At 30.6% G+C, this 15,977-nt stretch overlaps 2 protein-coding genes across 3 annotated transcripts in view; one reads left to right on the top strand and one right to left on the bottom strand.

Annotated features, from left to right (window-relative positions):
* LOC143080052 (uncharacterized) overlaps positions 1-3,448 on the top strand; it is a 95,492-nt gene extending 92,044 nt beyond the window's left edge. The window contains exon 70 of the mRNA XM_076255713.1: positions 370-3,448. Coding sequence (XP_076111828.1) covers positions 370-692 — 323 coding nt within the window. The 3' untranslated portion in view covers positions 693-3,448. The remainder of the gene's footprint in view (positions 1-369) is intronic.
* Positions 3,449-9,335: 5,887 nt separating this feature from the next.
* On the bottom strand, positions 9,336-15,956 carry LOC143080070 (protein BRICK1-like). 2 transcript variants are annotated; one of them, XM_076255736.1, is made up of 4 exons: positions 15,799-15,956; positions 14,135-14,217; positions 13,250-13,304; positions 9,336-10,244 (listed from the first exon to the last, which is right to left on the bottom strand). In XM_076255736.1, exons 1-3 carry the CDS (start codon positions 15,917-15,919, stop codon positions 13,254-13,256), a joined length of 255 nt encoding a protein of 84 aa, XP_076111851.1. In that variant the 5' UTR covers positions 15,920-15,956; the 3' UTR covers positions 9,336-10,244; positions 13,250-13,253. The 2 variants fall into 2 exon arrangements, with proteins under 2 accessions (XP_076111851.1, XP_076111860.1); XM_076255745.1 differs by lacking the exon at positions 13,250-13,304.
* Positions 15,957-15,977: the final 21 nt, after the last annotated feature.

Genomic DNA, 15,977 nt, shown 5'->3' on the forward strand with positions numbered 1-15,977 from the left:
AAATGGGTGTAATAATAATTATATGAAATTGAGTGATATTATAAAAAAGAATGATACATTATTTACAAATGATAGATACTGTGGATTTATTTATTTTCGTGGGTACCAATTTTCGTGGATTAAGGAAAATTTGAAATTCATTGAACATTTGAATTCGTGGTTCACCTGTATCTACGAAATCCACAAAAAATTGGTATCCCACGAATAATAGTGAATCCACAGTACCATGTATAAAAATAAGAAGATGAGGTGTGATAACCAATGACTTAGCTATCCACAAAAGACAAAATCAACATTTTCAGCACTATTAGATAAGTTTTAATATCATGTGGAAGAACTTGTTTTGAATTTGCTTTATTCTGTTTACAGAATCAGTATTAGGAATTGTACGGGATCCTACAAGAAGTACAATTGTAAGAATTCCATCCGAGAGACCACCAAGTCCAGAACCTATGATGGAGAGCAAATATGCTGATGAAAAGACTGTGGAACAATTATTTATCAAACGTAAACAACACAGTCCAAGATCCCGCAGGAAGAAATTAACTGTCAATCATCGACCTTACTCCGCCTCAGCTTATGTACAGTTATTGAAAAGTCCATATATGCAAAAAGTTGTACCCTCCCCAAAAGTGCTAAATAAAATGCTACGACCAGCCAGTGGACCGAGTGGTGGTCAACGATTAGGTTAATGGTTTACAAATGTTCTTACAGAACAGGACATATGAAATGAAAGATAACTATTTTGTTTGAAAGTTTGTTTCAACCAATTGGTAATGGTTGAAGGAAAACAATGAAACTAATTTGTTTATCATTTTAAAAGTTTCATTAGAAAATACACATCAGGGTGAAAATGTTAGAAAAAATGACTTTTGTGTAAAAGATTTCACCAATCACCTTTGTGTAAGGTCCAATGATAGTTTTGTAGAAAACTGTCAGAAAAAAAGATAAAATCAAAATATTTGTATTAGTTTATAATGTTGAATTTGCATTTATTTCTGTTTAATGACCATAGTGTGGTTTTGTCTAGGGGTGTATGGTATTTTCCTTTACTTAGCTATTTTAGATATAATTAATTCAAAATTGCCTTCCATACTCTTTGTCTGATTTTAAAAAGAAATGTTGGTAAGTTTAAAGGTTAATAACTATTCTATCAAGGAAGTATTTCCAAATTTTTAAATATATAAACACTTAATTTGATGTTTATTTTTAAAAAAACATGAGGACAAAAAGTTCTTTACTCTTCTGTTATGATAGAATTTATTAATGGAGCAAGTGCACTTATTGCACAGATATCAATGGTCCTAAAAATATAGATCATGAAGTAAAATACTTTCAAATTTAATGTTTGCATCTTAATAGTAGACAGTGTGTCAAAGGCAAAGATACAATAAATGATGCATACTTTTGTTATTTTAGAATGTATGCTGTAACGAAAAATATTAATGTTAAAAATGCACCTTATTACATTGCACTTGTTATTTTGTATATATATATTTAGTTTATTTAATCATGAATCAAAATCAGTAAATATAAAATTTACTGCCAGTCAAAATCCTTGCATATAGCAACATCTTAAAATAGTAATGTATTATTATATGACTACAGAAACTCTTTTCTGAATGGTTGAGATCCTTAGCAGTTACAATATTAATTTAAATTTTATAATTGTGCAACATGATGAATAGATAATATAACGTTTAAATGTTTGGCAGAAAGAAAAATCAAAGATGATATTCAAATAGGACCTTCATTTAAGAACACACTCAAAACTATATGACCATGTAATATAAAATGGCAAACTACAAACTGCCATCCTTAAGGAGAAAAAAATTGCAATGACTACTAATGATTTTAGCCTCTGATGAAGGTCTATTAAAGGACCTAAACCGGTCAGCCTGCCAGTACTATTATTAAGTTGTAACTGTATATTTTCCTATATTTTACTAATGATTTACCAATTAGTAGATAAATAATCATTATGCATTTAAAGGTCACAAGCAGAGGTTGGTATATCTTTACATAGGATACTGAAGCTACTTTGTATGTACTGAATTAAAACAGATTTATTATATATATTATTTCCTAAATTGATACTTATTTACGTATGTTTGAAGGTTGTGTAAAATTGAAAGTTTATCTTGCACATTTCTTAATTGTATAGAGTATTTATTCAAGCGTAACTGTGATATTAGATACTTTTACCCAGCCTGCTTGAGACATTTTAATTTTTGGAATGTATAACTACAATGTATCATAATTTTTATTAAAACTGTGATAAATACAGGCTGTTAATTTTAAAAGTTTTAATTCCTGGTGATACCTGAAATGCTTTAGTTGTTGCACTGTATACCAAAGATTTATTTACTTATTATTTTAATTTTAATAGACAACGAATATAAGTGAAACATCATTCCCACATTCAGGTACTTTAACTAGGTTTACATTTTTAAAATACATGTATTGATATACAAGAGAGGGTAAGGGGATTGGATCATGAAGCATAAAATACTTTTAGACTTATTGTATATTTTTTCGAAATTTATCAAATACTTTAAAAAACTATAGATGTTTATTTACTACAGCATAGTGTAGACGTAAGTTTTTGTGAAATTAATTTTGTAGTATATTGTATCATATTTGGAAGAAAAGTTTTGTTTATTGTTTTGTTCTCACTTATTTGTGCTTGTAAACATCTTCTGGGGAGTTATTCCCAAAATATGAAGATTAAAAAGTTTTTGTCATTTCTGGAAAATAATTGATACAGCATACTGTTGAGATATTTAGCCAGGAATCTCATATTTTTCTAGAAAGGGTAGTTGTTTTTTTTTATTATATCAGGGTTCTCCACCATTAAACACAGGGGCAATTTTATACATTCCCAACATTTTTAACTAATATTTAATAGTTAAAATAACTTATTTATTTAATATACTGAAGGATACTAAGATATTACCAAATTTATTATAATACATAAAGTACCCTCATTATAAAACAATATTGGAGAATAATTTCAGATTATTATAGGTGTATTTTGGCACCATTCATATATTTCTTGCCAAAATTCTTTATGATTACAAGTTTCCGTTCTATTATTCCATGTGATATTTTTTCTTTACTTTCTATTTGTAATCACTGACAGAAATTTATTTTATAAGTATCTATATATTTATCTGACATTCCATATTGTTATTTTGAAATGTTTTCCGTCCAAAACATACTTGTGATAAAAAAAATATCCACATACATCTTTTTTGTGGAATGTTTAGGCCGTATTTATGTCTATTTTTTTTTTAATTGTTTTACAATTATATATCTACTTTGTTTTGTGTAAACTGTCTAACATTTTGTCTAATTTTAGAAGTGTTTTGGGTTGACAGTATGGGTATAGTTGATACATTAATACATTCAAACATCAATAGTTTGATAATAAATGAGTAGAATCAAATTGTTTTATGTTTTATTTGAAATAGATTCTGATGCCAAAGTCCAGAATTTTGTATAGAATATTGCAAGTTTGCCTTGCCCGGTTGAAATTGTTTTTGTGTTGCTGGTCTTTAAAAAAAAAATTCAAGAAGACAAAACTAAAAAAATTAATTATAACCATTGAACCATTAAAATGAGGTCAAGATCAGATGACACTTGCCATTTGGACATGTACACCTTACAATCATTCCATACACTAAATATAGTAGACCTATTGCATGCAGTATAAGAAAAACAGACCAAAAACTGAAAACACAAAAACTAAAATGTAACCACTGAACCATGAAAATGAGGTCAAGGTCAAATGACACCTGCCAGTTGCACATGTACACCTTACAATCCTTCCATAAACCAAATATACTAGATTTGCTTATAGTATCTGAAATTTGGACTTGACCACAAAATTTAACCTTGTTCACTGATCCATGAGATGAGGTGGAGGTCAAGTGAAAACTGTCTGCTGTGCATGTGGACCTTGCAAGGTACGCACATACCAAATAAAGTAATCTTATTACTCATAATAAGATAGAAATTAACATTACAAAAAATTCTTTGCCTTTTTTTAAGTAGTCACTGAACCATGAACATGAGCTTAAGGACAATGTACATGTGATAGACAAAAACTACATAATATAAGGCATCTGTATACTAAGTATGAAGCATCCAGGTCTTTCACCTTCTAAAATAAAAAGCTTTCCAAGAAGTAAGTTTACACCCCCAGTTCACTATCCCTATATCGAGCTTTCTGCTTTTCACAGACTTGACAAACATGTGACTTGTAAATACATATATGTTCACTAGCCATCATGCACTGAGCAAGGACTGATTCTATGTTCTTCATTTTATATGGAGAAGAGATTATTACATGTGTGTTTAGAATGAGAACAATAAACATTTTATGGCCTTTTATAATTGACTTTGAAGTATGGGCTTTGTTCATTGTTGAAGTCTGTATAGTTGTTAATTTTGAGCTATTCAGGCTGCTGTGGAGAGTTGTCTCATTTGCAATTATACCACATCTTTCTTTTTTATACGACCGCAAAATTTTAATTTTTTGGTCGTATATTGCTATCACGTTGGCGTCTTGCGTCGTCATCCTGCGTCGTCTTGCGTCGTCGTCCAAATACTTTTAGTTTTCGCACTCTAACTTTAGTAAAAGTGGATAGAAATCAATGAAATTTTAACACAAGGTTAATGACCACAAAAGGAAGGTTGGGATTGATTATGGGAGTTTTGGTCCCAACATTTTAGGAATTAGGGGCCAAAAAGGGCCCAAATAAGCATTTTCTTGGTTTTCGCACTATAACTTTAGTTTAAGTGAATAGAAATCTATGAAATTTGACACAAGGTTTATGACCACAAAAGGACGGTTGGGATTGATTTTGAGAGTTTTGGTTCCAACAGTTAAGAATTAAGGGCCAAAAAAGGTCCCAAATAAGCATTATTCTTGGTTTTCGCACAATAACTTTAAGTATAAGTAAATAGAAATCAATGAAATTTAAACACAAGGTTTATGACCACAAAAGGAAGGTTGAGATTGATTTTTGGAGTTGAGGTCACAACAGTTTATGAATAAGGGGCCAAAAAGGGGCCCAAATAAGCATTATTTTTGGTTTTTGCACCATAACTTTGGTATAAGTAAATAGAAATCTATGAAATTTAAACACAAGGTTTATGATCATAAAAGGAAGGTTGGGTTTGATTTTGGGAGTTTTGGTCCCAACAGTTTAGGAATAAGGGGCCGAAAGGGTCCAAAATTGAACTTTGTGTGATTTCATCAAAAATTGAATAATTGGGGTTCTTTGATATGCCAAATCTAACTATGTATGTAGATTCTTAATTTTTGGTCCCGTTTTCAAATTGGTCTACATTAAGGTCCAAAGGGTCCAAAATTAATCTTAGTTTGATTTTAACAAAAATTGAATCCTTGGGGTTCTTTGATATGCTGAATTTAAAAATGTACTTAGATTTTTAATTATTGGCCTAGTTTTCAAGTTGGTCCAAATGGGGGTCCAAAATTAAACTTTGTTTGATTTCATCAAAAAATGAATAAATGGGTTCTTTGATATGCCAAATCTAACTGTGTATGTAGATTCTTAATTTTTGGTCCAGTTTTCAAATTGGTCTACATTAAGGTCCAAAGGGTCCAAAATTAAACTAAGGTTGATTTTAACAAAAATTAAATTCTTGGGCTTATTTGATATGCTTTATCTAAACATGTACTTTGATTTTTGATTATGGGCCCAGTTTTCAAGTTGGTCCAAATCAGGATTCCATATCAAGTATTGTGCAATAGCAAGAAATTTTCAATTGCACAGTATTGCACAATAGCAAGAAATATCTAATTGCACAATATTGTGCAATAGCAATTAATTTTCAATTGGAGTTATCTTTCTTTGTATAGAATAGTAGTTGATAATATATGTTGGAAATTTGCCTGACATGACTATGATGTCATTTTCTATTTTTATTTGCCAATAACTTTATGTAAATAACTTCATTGGAAATTTGTCAATATAAAATGTTGCTGATGAAGCTTTTTTTCCTTATCTTATCTAAAATGTTTTTAGATAATGTATGTTGGACATTTGCCAGACATGACTATGATGTCATTTTCTATTTTTATTTGCCAATAACTTTATGTAAATAACTTCATTGGAAATTTGCCAATATAAAATGTTGCTGATGAGTTTTTTTTATTGTTTTATACAATAAACAATGTATATTCACTTTTACTCTAATCAATCTTTACCATTCAGTGATAACAAGCACTTTATTTTACATTTTAATATTTTATGATGTATTTAAAAGAGTAGTTATTGTTGCAAACTCCATTAGTATTTGAATTGATATCAGTTTTGGAAAAAGGGAAACGGGGATGTGAAAAAAAAAGGGGGCGGGTTAAATTTTTCTCATTTCAGATTTCATAAATAAAAAGAAAATTTCATCAAACATTTTTTTGAGAGGATTAATATTCAACAGCATATAGAATAGTGAATTGCTCAAAGGCAAAAAAACAAAATTTTAAGTTCATTAGACCACATTCATTCTGTGTCAGAAACCTATGCTGTTTCAACTATTTAATTTTAGATTTAAATAAGTTTGAAGAAGAAATCTTTAATTGATTTGTAAAATCTTGACATTTGTTTTGTGTAAAAAAAAACCATGGAATGTCAAAAATTTTATCACAATCAAAATTCAGAGCTGTATCACGCTTGAATGTTTTGTCCATACTTGCCCCAACTGTTCAGGGTTCGACCTCTGTGGTCGTATAAAGCTGTGCCCTGCGGAGCACCTGGTTATATTAATAAAATAATAAGGTTCTGCTGGAAAGTAAGAAACAAGGGGCAGGAAATTTTAACTGAATATTCTTTCATAAAACTGCATAAGAATCAATAACATCTTACAAGTTTAGTTATATGCAACCATTTGAGTCCCAGGGTGAGGACATGGATGATGATGACGAAAGATGGCTGTTAAACATTCAGCAGCAAATTAAATACATATTCAGGATCAGAATTTGTTAATGTTATATGAATATTAACCCTGATCTGGTTTTAAACATGCTAGTTTACAAGGTAACAGTCAGCAAGTAAAACATTTTACTTACCCAGACACATAATTCGACTTCTGAGCTGGTCAGAATTTGCTTTTACTTCTTAATGCTGCTGCTAAGCAGAAAAGTAGCAGACACCAATTTTAAAATATTCGATTTGACAGGGTCATATCAAACCCAAAACCAAAACCACTCTCACTTGAAGCAAACACACTTTAGCGACATTGAACGGGATCGAAAATAAGAGAAACATCTATATCCAATAACAAGAGTGCACACGCTGAAATGTCGCGCCTTCTTTATACTAATCATTGATATTATGTTGATAGTCCTAAGTATAAAGCTAAGCTTTATTACAATTGTCACATAAACTTAACATTAACCAAGATAACTAATCAAAGACCAATGAACCTTGAAAATGAGGTCAAGGTCAGATGAACCATGCCAGGCAGACATGTACAGCTAACAATGCTTCTATACAACATATATAGTTGACCCATTACTTATAGTTTAAGAAAAATAGCCCAAAACACAAAAACTTAACACTGTGCAATGAACCGTGAAAATGAGGTCAAGGTCAAATAAAACCTGGGCGACTGACATAAAGATCATAAAATATTTCCATACACCAAATATAGTTGACCTATGGCATATAGTATTAGATAAAAAGACCAAAACTCAAAAACTTAACTTTGACCACTGAACCATGAAAATGAGGTCAAGGTCACATGACATCTGCCCGCTAGACATGTACACCTTACAATCATTCCATACAACAAATATAGTAGACCTATTGCATATAGTATGAGAAAAACAGACCAAAACACAAAAATTTAACTATAACCACTGAACCATGAAAATGAGGTCAAGGTCAGATGACACATGCCAGTTGGACATGTACACCTTACAGTCCTTCCATACACCGAATATACTAGCCCTATTGCTTATAGTATCTGAGATATGGACTTGACCACCAAAACTTAACCTTGTTCACTGATCCATGAAATGAGGTCGAGTTAAAACTGTCTGACAGACATAAGGACCTTGCAAGGTACGCACATATCAAATATAGTTATCATATTACTTATAATAAGAGAGAATTCAACATTACAAAAAATTTGAACTTTTTTTCCAAGTGGTCACTGAACCATGAAAATGAGGTCAAGGACATTGGACATGTGACTGACGGAAACTTCGTAACATGAAGCATCTTTATACAAAGTATGAAGCATCCAGGTCTTCCACCTTCTAAAATATAAAGCTTTTAAGAAGTGAGCTAACGCCGCCGCCGTAGCCGCCGCCGGATCACTATCCCTATGTCGAGCTTTCTGCAACAAAAGTTGCAGGCTCGACAAAAACCTTAATTGAACAAGATGACGAAAGCAATATTAAACTAGATCCAAATCAATCATTCTGAGAGTATTGCATGGCAATACAAAGTTCTCTACTGCTTAAAGATTAGTACTAGAACAAAATGCTAACTTGATCTCTATCCATGTGGTGTAAATTTAAACTTTTGTAAGAAATATCAAGTCAATATCTTTATCAAGCATGGCAAAGAACAGTGTGGAAAACTGACAATTTGCAAGTTTGAGGACCATAACTCTACAAATCAATCATCCAAACAAAAAAATTCAAACTTGTCATGGTAAAACTAGATACATGTACATCGTCATGTTTGTACCAAATCAATATCTATATAAGCATAACAAAACCAAGAACTTTCTGAGTCCAAGGACTAAAACTCTGCACACAATCAGCAGACCAAAACAAAATTCAAACTTGATCTGTAAGTGGTCATGGTCAAACTATATACCAAATATGAAATTAATATCTTCAAGCATGATGAAACAAGAATGTGAACCTAGTACACGGATGCCCCATCCACAATATTATTTTCTATATTCAATGGACCCTGAAAATGGGGTCAAAACTCTAATGTGGCATTAAAATTAGAAAGATCATATCATAGGGAATAAGACTTCTAAGTTTCAAGTTGATTAGATTTCATCAAAAACTACCTCCACCAAAAACTTTAACCTGAAGCAGGACAGGTGGATGAACGAACGACAAACGGACGCACAGACCAGAAAATGGGGCATAAAAAGTGCTAAAAACTTATTACAGGATGCACAGACAAATGATTGGAATGACAACCTATAGTTCCTGTCAACCTCTTTGGTAGGGGACTTAAAAGGTGACGCATGTATATGGCATGTATATGTATTTTTCAGTAATTTTGTACATGTGTGTACATTTGTAAATTAATGCGTTGAATTCATTTACTAACAAGTTCGTCAATGTATTCTTTATTATTTTTTAATGTTACACATATATAAAACAAAATTTTACATAAAAAATTTTGCTGTATAAAATAATCTCTATAAACATAATCAATTCTATTTACATTCTTATATTCATCAACTAAAAGAAAAGATCAGAAATGCTTATTTAAATTAAGAATTGGCACACAAAAAATGTATATTCAAAATTGAATCATGGTTAGTGAAAGTAGTTTACTTTTTATACTATTGTCCATTTTTGTTTTTCATGTATTCTTGCTTTCAGCTTGCTTTAAAGTTTCTAAATATTTTTTTTTTAATTTCTAGCAACCTTTGGGGGAAAAACAAGAACAATAAAAAATAAAACAAAAATCATTCCAAAAAAAATTCCATTTACTTTTGAAAGGGAGGTTCAGTCTAAAACAACTGTTCTTAGCAGCATCCTGTTGAACTATCATAACTTATGTCTGAAATTTTAATATGATCAAATTGAATTTAAAAAAAAAAGTAAATGTCTTATTTTTTATATAAAAATCTAGCACAAATAAAAATACATTGTATGTGAAATGATGTTTTTTGTTATGCTCAAAGGCTTAATATTTTTGTAAAATTTTATATTTTTTTCAAATATAAAGGGTGTTGCAGACATAAAAGTTTTTTTTTAACTGAACTGCATATTTTAGTTTTATTAGTCATTAAAATACAAAATGTGTGTAGTCTGAATGTAAGTCAATCAGTATCCTGAACACATATTTCAGCTTATTCATAAAATTTATTTATGTTAATTTCATATTTGCAACTTTCAGCCTAGAATTTCAATGTCAAAACCACAACAAAAGTACATGGAATTCCACAACATTATGTCCACAACTCGGATCTTCTTTCTTTTGTCATCATTGTAATGTTTCACCTTTAGTAACCTAAAAATATATCAACAATACAAATCATATTTTTGTACATTAGGTTATATTGTTTACTTTACATCATTTTTATTTTATAACATATTTCATAATTTTAAAATGTAGAAAGGATGGATATTGCAAATACCATTTAACCCTGACAAGTACACAGGTCTCATATAATCATTACACATATTTCATCTGATTTTGGCAAATGTTTTTATTAATATATGTCACTTGAAAAATTTCAACAAGATACCCTGACATCCCTAAGACTGCAGAGTAGTGACCCTACCTCTAAATATCTTGCTGACACCTGTAATGTTAACTCATTCCAGTGTGTTTTCTGTTTATCTGTTTAGGATACAAATTAGTCCCTTCTATCTTCACGAATGTTTTTGATATTGTTAGTTTAAGTTACTGGATTGCATGAATCCCAATACACCTTATCGCTAATCCCGGCTGTCCCGGCCGCTTGAACTTTTGACATCAACAACAATCAGGTTTCCATTGTGGCGTCAGATATTTTGCTTTATGACGTCAAAATTTTACGGGAACCTGTGTGATATCCAGTAATGGCGGACAAATAGCGATAAGGTGTATATGAACATGATATGCACATGTTCATATGACCATATGCAAATGAAACTTAATCCACCAAAAGATGAATGACTATAGCTAGTTCTTATACAATAAGAACAAAATAAATGCTTGATTATTATTATACATCAGTCTGAGTGTAGGCGCAAAACAATCATAAGACCATTCACAAAGAAGTCAAAAAAGAGAAATTTGTATGGTTGAAGAAACAAATATGATATATCATTGCAAAAAAATAATCTACAATAACGTTCAGTCATGTAGAAATATTCTTTGAGTAGGCAAACCATTAACCTGCCACACAAGAATCATAGCTGTGTTAATGATAAAAGTGTATAAGATTATATGTAAGTGCAAAATTGTAAATAATCGTGTACATGTAACAGACAAGTGTGTTTAATACTCTGAAGCCTTCAAATAAAACAAACTATGTATAAACCATAACACAAAGTGCATTTGATAGCAAAGACATATATAATAAACATGAATTCCTTGTTGGTAGGAATAAACAAATTACAAGTGTCTGTTGGGATTTAAAGAGAATAACAAGAAGTTGCAAGCTATGTTTTTTCACTCATATTAATCATTGACTGATATATCCATGATCAGTGGATATAATAAAAAGATTTTAAATATTGTCAAACAGTGAGAGTGATTTACTATGTGTTCATTGTCTGTTTGTTTTCCCCCCCGTATAAACATCTCCCAAATATGGATAAAGAGAAGAAAAAAATAAGAAAAAGCAGCCAAGGAACAGTTTCATAGTCACACCATCTAATTCTTTAATGATTTTTTTTTTCATTAGTGAGAGTGATTTACTATGTGTACATTGTCTGTGTGTTTTCCCCCCGTATAAACAACTCGTTTATAAGTTAAGAATTTCACATTGATTGACTTTTTATACATTCGGTCAGGAGTACTACTTGAAGAAGTAAATATAAAGATACTTTTAAGTTATACAAGTAAAGGAGTAGGTTCAGTAAGACCTCTTTTTGGCCCAAAAATATAGCAGTTTTACAAAATTGTGAAAATGTAATCTTTAAGCTATTTTTTGGAAAGTAAAATGCTTCTGCTACTTAAATATGGGCTGTTTTTGACAATACAATGCACAAATATCGCAAACTAGCATCATTAAGTCATGCTAAATTACTGAAATCTACAAAATTATAGCATTTTGGTTAAGTTTTAGACGGTTTCCGTCTAAAACAAAAGTGGCCGCATCCGTGTTCATTCATAATATTGAAATGTAAGTTGTATTTGATGATAATACAAAACATATATAAAGGTTGAGGATGAACACGCATGCGGCCACTTTCATTTTTGACAAAAACCATCTGAAAAGTGACGTTTTTTGGCATATTTGATAGATTTTTCATATTTAAGCTTGATCCAGGACGTTTTTAATGACTAATTCAGTTAAAATCTTTCACATAAACTAATCGAATCAATTGAAATAGACACTTAAGTTTTTAAAAAGTGTCCAAAAACTTTCGTAAGATGAACCTGAAATTTGAGGCCAATATCGGCCCTTACCGGACCTACTCATTTGCAAGATACTTATACAAGAGTATTTATTTCACTTTTATAGGTAAATTATTTTAATGGCTTTAACATTCAAATGTTTTACAAGTAAAAAAGTCATACTATCTTCTTTTCTTGAATTTCACAGGACTTCTTTGCTCTTATAGAATTTTAAATAGTCTGTCATTTGCAGATGTCTTCAAAAATCATTTAAGTGCAATTTCATAGACAATGAAAATATCATTTTTCAATTATGTTCAAAACACAGCTTATTTACAAGCCCATGGAGCTTCTTTTAAAGGCCTTGCACAAGTCTTACTTAAGATCTTTGCGCAATTAGTTTCTGTGTTGAATTAATAAGACGAAACATTGAACTTGAATTTTAGGGATTGTAAATTATAAAAATAAATTTACCTATACTTTTTTTGAAATTTAAGGGGAGGTAATTCAAATTTAAAAAGAAAATATGAATATAACAAGTTTACTTTAAGTACACTGTATATCATTCTTTACTTCTTCAAATAAATAACAATCAATTGTACAAGTAGTACCCCTGATTGACATAAGCATAGTTAAATGATTAAAGAAAATAGTTTCACATCATGGTAAGGTTATTTATTTTTGCAAAAACTCAACTCTTTTATCAGTGTTTATTGCCCACAAATGTCAGGCTTACTATTTGCTTAATGTAAATTTAGTCATTGTTAAAAAAAAAGAATACTTTTTTCACTTCTCTATAACCAAATTTTGTTTTTATTCTTTCTTATATACTTTTGATTGAAATAGTTTGCATACAAGTTACAAGTTTCAGGAAAGACAGTTAAAACTTTCAGAATGGGAAGAAATAAATGTTTTCACAAATATTTTTATAAAGTGCATCATGAACCACCACAGCAGACATTTACTTCTCTATGTCTCTTCTATAGAATCATTGTTATCTATAATTTCATCCTCTGTACACTAAAATTATATCATGTTTCAAAACTATTTACATGTACATTGTACAATGACACCAGTTTGTTTTATACTATAGGACTGGTTTTTTTTCAAGTAAGATTATCAGTTTAAAATATTTTTGAACTCTTTTGTCAATAAAAATAATTTTGCTCAAGCATGTTAATGTTGCATATTTGTTTAATGTTTATTTGTGTGAAATACATTGAAATACATAAATCCCAGACTAACATGACTAAGAGGCTGGTATACATTTGTATGACTGAGTTTGTGCAATTGGCTTATACATGTAAACCAAGAAATCACTACTTTTCCTCCATCCATGAAGTTTGGTATCAGTGTTAATATACAAATCCACAGTATACATTTTGTTTTACACAATGTATTTGCTTTTTATTGATATTATCAAGCATAAAATGCCATAAACCTTTTTGGGTAAGAATGTGCATGTACAATGTAAATGTACATGTATTCATCTTTATTGAATTGTACCTTTTTTTCCTCATCTCAATTTGTTTTAAATTGCATTTACCTGTAATTGCTAAGAATGTCTAAGTTTAAATGACCTTAACTTTATGGGGTCACCAGTCCGGTAATATCATTGCTATACTTTATTTATCATGTACTATACATGTACATACCAAAAATATCTGTTGATCAGCTTTAAAATATTTGGGACAAGATGGAAGAAAGTAATTTTTCATTGAATTTAAATTTTGCTTATTTTATGAAATATTTGAAGATTCACTTAGAACTAAAAATTCACTTAGTGGATGAAATGAAGAAAGATTTAAAGAAAAGATGAGCTGTTTTCAATACACAGAGTTTTAAATTACCCGTGCTTCTATATATTCAACTTTTCTTTCCAGCTGGGTCAACTTCTCATTCAAAGTAGCCAGTCTAGATCTACATGATGTGTCTGAAATATAAATAATGTTTATACTTTAACCTTAAAATAGTGTCAGCTAAATGAAGTTAAACTCATGCATTTAAAGCTCTAAATTGATCGACTGTACTGCTCATCAATTTCGAATCCACATCAAATTAAAAGTTCAGAGACATGAGAGAAGAGCAGTCCGCTTTACATATATACCGCTTCCATAACACTAGGTCAGTTACTAAAATGTTGACAGACTTAAATTGGTTTCCACTTGAAATTAGGCGCCTAAGATACAAACTTGTTTTCTTTTACATTGTACTTAATTATATCCGATGTACAGTATACACGAAATTGTTGCATTCCCAATATCAAATTTAACCTTTTGACCCCTTTAGACAATAGAACCAGATGTAGATATCCACACTATATGTTCAGCAAATGCAAACATCAAATTTTAAATGTGCGTATTGTTATGCATTTACTTTTCTACATTGGCTAGAGGTATAGGGGGAGGGTTGAGATCTCATAAACATGTTTAACCCCGCCGCATTTTTGCGCCTGTCCCAAGTCAGGAGCCTCTGGCCTTAATATGTTAGTCTTGTATTTTTTAATTTTAGTTTCTTGTGTACAATTCGGAAATAAGTATGGCGTTCATTATATTTATCACTGAACTAGTATATATTTGTTTAGGGGCCAGCTGAAGGACGCCTACGGGTGCGGGAATGTCTCGCTACATTGAAGACCTGTTAGTGACCTTCTGCTGTTGTTTTTTCTATGGTCGGGTTGTTGTCTCTTTGACACATTCCCCATTTCCATTCTCAATTTTATCAAAAGACAGTTATAAATAATCATTTTACCCACATAAATGTACATGTACAGCTATAGATTTGAATCATTTGCCACAACAAATAGTTTTCTGCAGTACAGTATATGGATTCAAGAGAATGACCTCAGAATATGCCTTAATCCCTATTTTCTACCCTTAACTATTATTGTTATCAAATGTACTATTATCATTATTTTGATTTTGTTTGTCTTTTTTTTCTGGTACCTTGTATTACTTTATAATTACATTAGATGTACGTTTCATTATAATACTTTATTCTGATTGGCTAACTGCACATCACATGTTATTCCTTAAGCAATTGCATTACTCAATATTTAAAACTTATCATTCATGATAACACGTGGTCCCACAATAAAGTGCACAGGTGAATTAAATAAAACAATTATTATAAAATTCGTGTTTTCATGATCATTATGCTAAAAAAAGTAATTATAAGTATTGAATGCTTCTTTTTGTAACTTCATAGGGTTGTAAAAGCGTTGACCGTGCGCACATTTTTAGCTGCGCTTCATACAAAATGTACTTGGTCAACACTTTTACACCCCAATGAACAAGAAGCATTCAATTCTTAAATATTTGACACCAGGAGATTCATCTTCAATAAATGAAGGACTGCTATGAAACTTAAAGAAGAAGGATCAGTTGTCTTTGAATTCAGGAATATATGCATTATAACATGTATGTCATGTATAAATTACAAATGTATGTACAACAGCTACAGGTGCTTGATATTTTTTGTCATGCTAAAAGAATAGGTGGCTAAATTGTATTACCAAACGAGTTTAAAAAGTCTGATATTTTCTTTATGCTTCCAGTTATAACTTCAATGTATTCTCTATTGGCCCAATCTTGTTGAATGGGCCTCTGATGTTGCCCATGACCATGTTGTGCCATTGTTGACAAATAAATTTATTTCCTTGAATGCGTAAGTAAACTTAAATTTGATTGGCTA

The sequence above is a fragment of the Mytilus galloprovincialis genome, chromosome 1 (genome assembly GCF_965363235.1).
Source record: "Mytilus galloprovincialis chromosome 1, xbMytGall1.hap1.1, whole genome shotgun sequence".
Taxonomy (NCBI): Eukaryota; Metazoa; Mollusca; class Bivalvia; order Mytilida; family Mytilidae; genus Mytilus; species Mytilus galloprovincialis.

What these genes read in the sequence shown, in the direction of transcription:
- LOC143080070 (XM_076255736.1), bottom strand. Translation starts at nt 15,919, where the DNA reads ATGGCACAACATGGTCATGGGCAACATCAGAGGCCCATTCAACAAGAT. An exon ending in AGACTTTTTAAACTCGTTTG is followed by an intron (nt 14,218 to 15,798) that starts GTAATACAATTT and finishes TTTATATTTCAG; the next exon opens with ACACATCATGTAGATCTAGA. An exon ending in TTGAATATATAGAAGCACGG is followed by an intron (nt 13,305 to 14,134) that starts GTAATTTAAAAC and finishes ATATAATTTTAG; the next exon opens with TGTACAGAGGATGAAATTAT.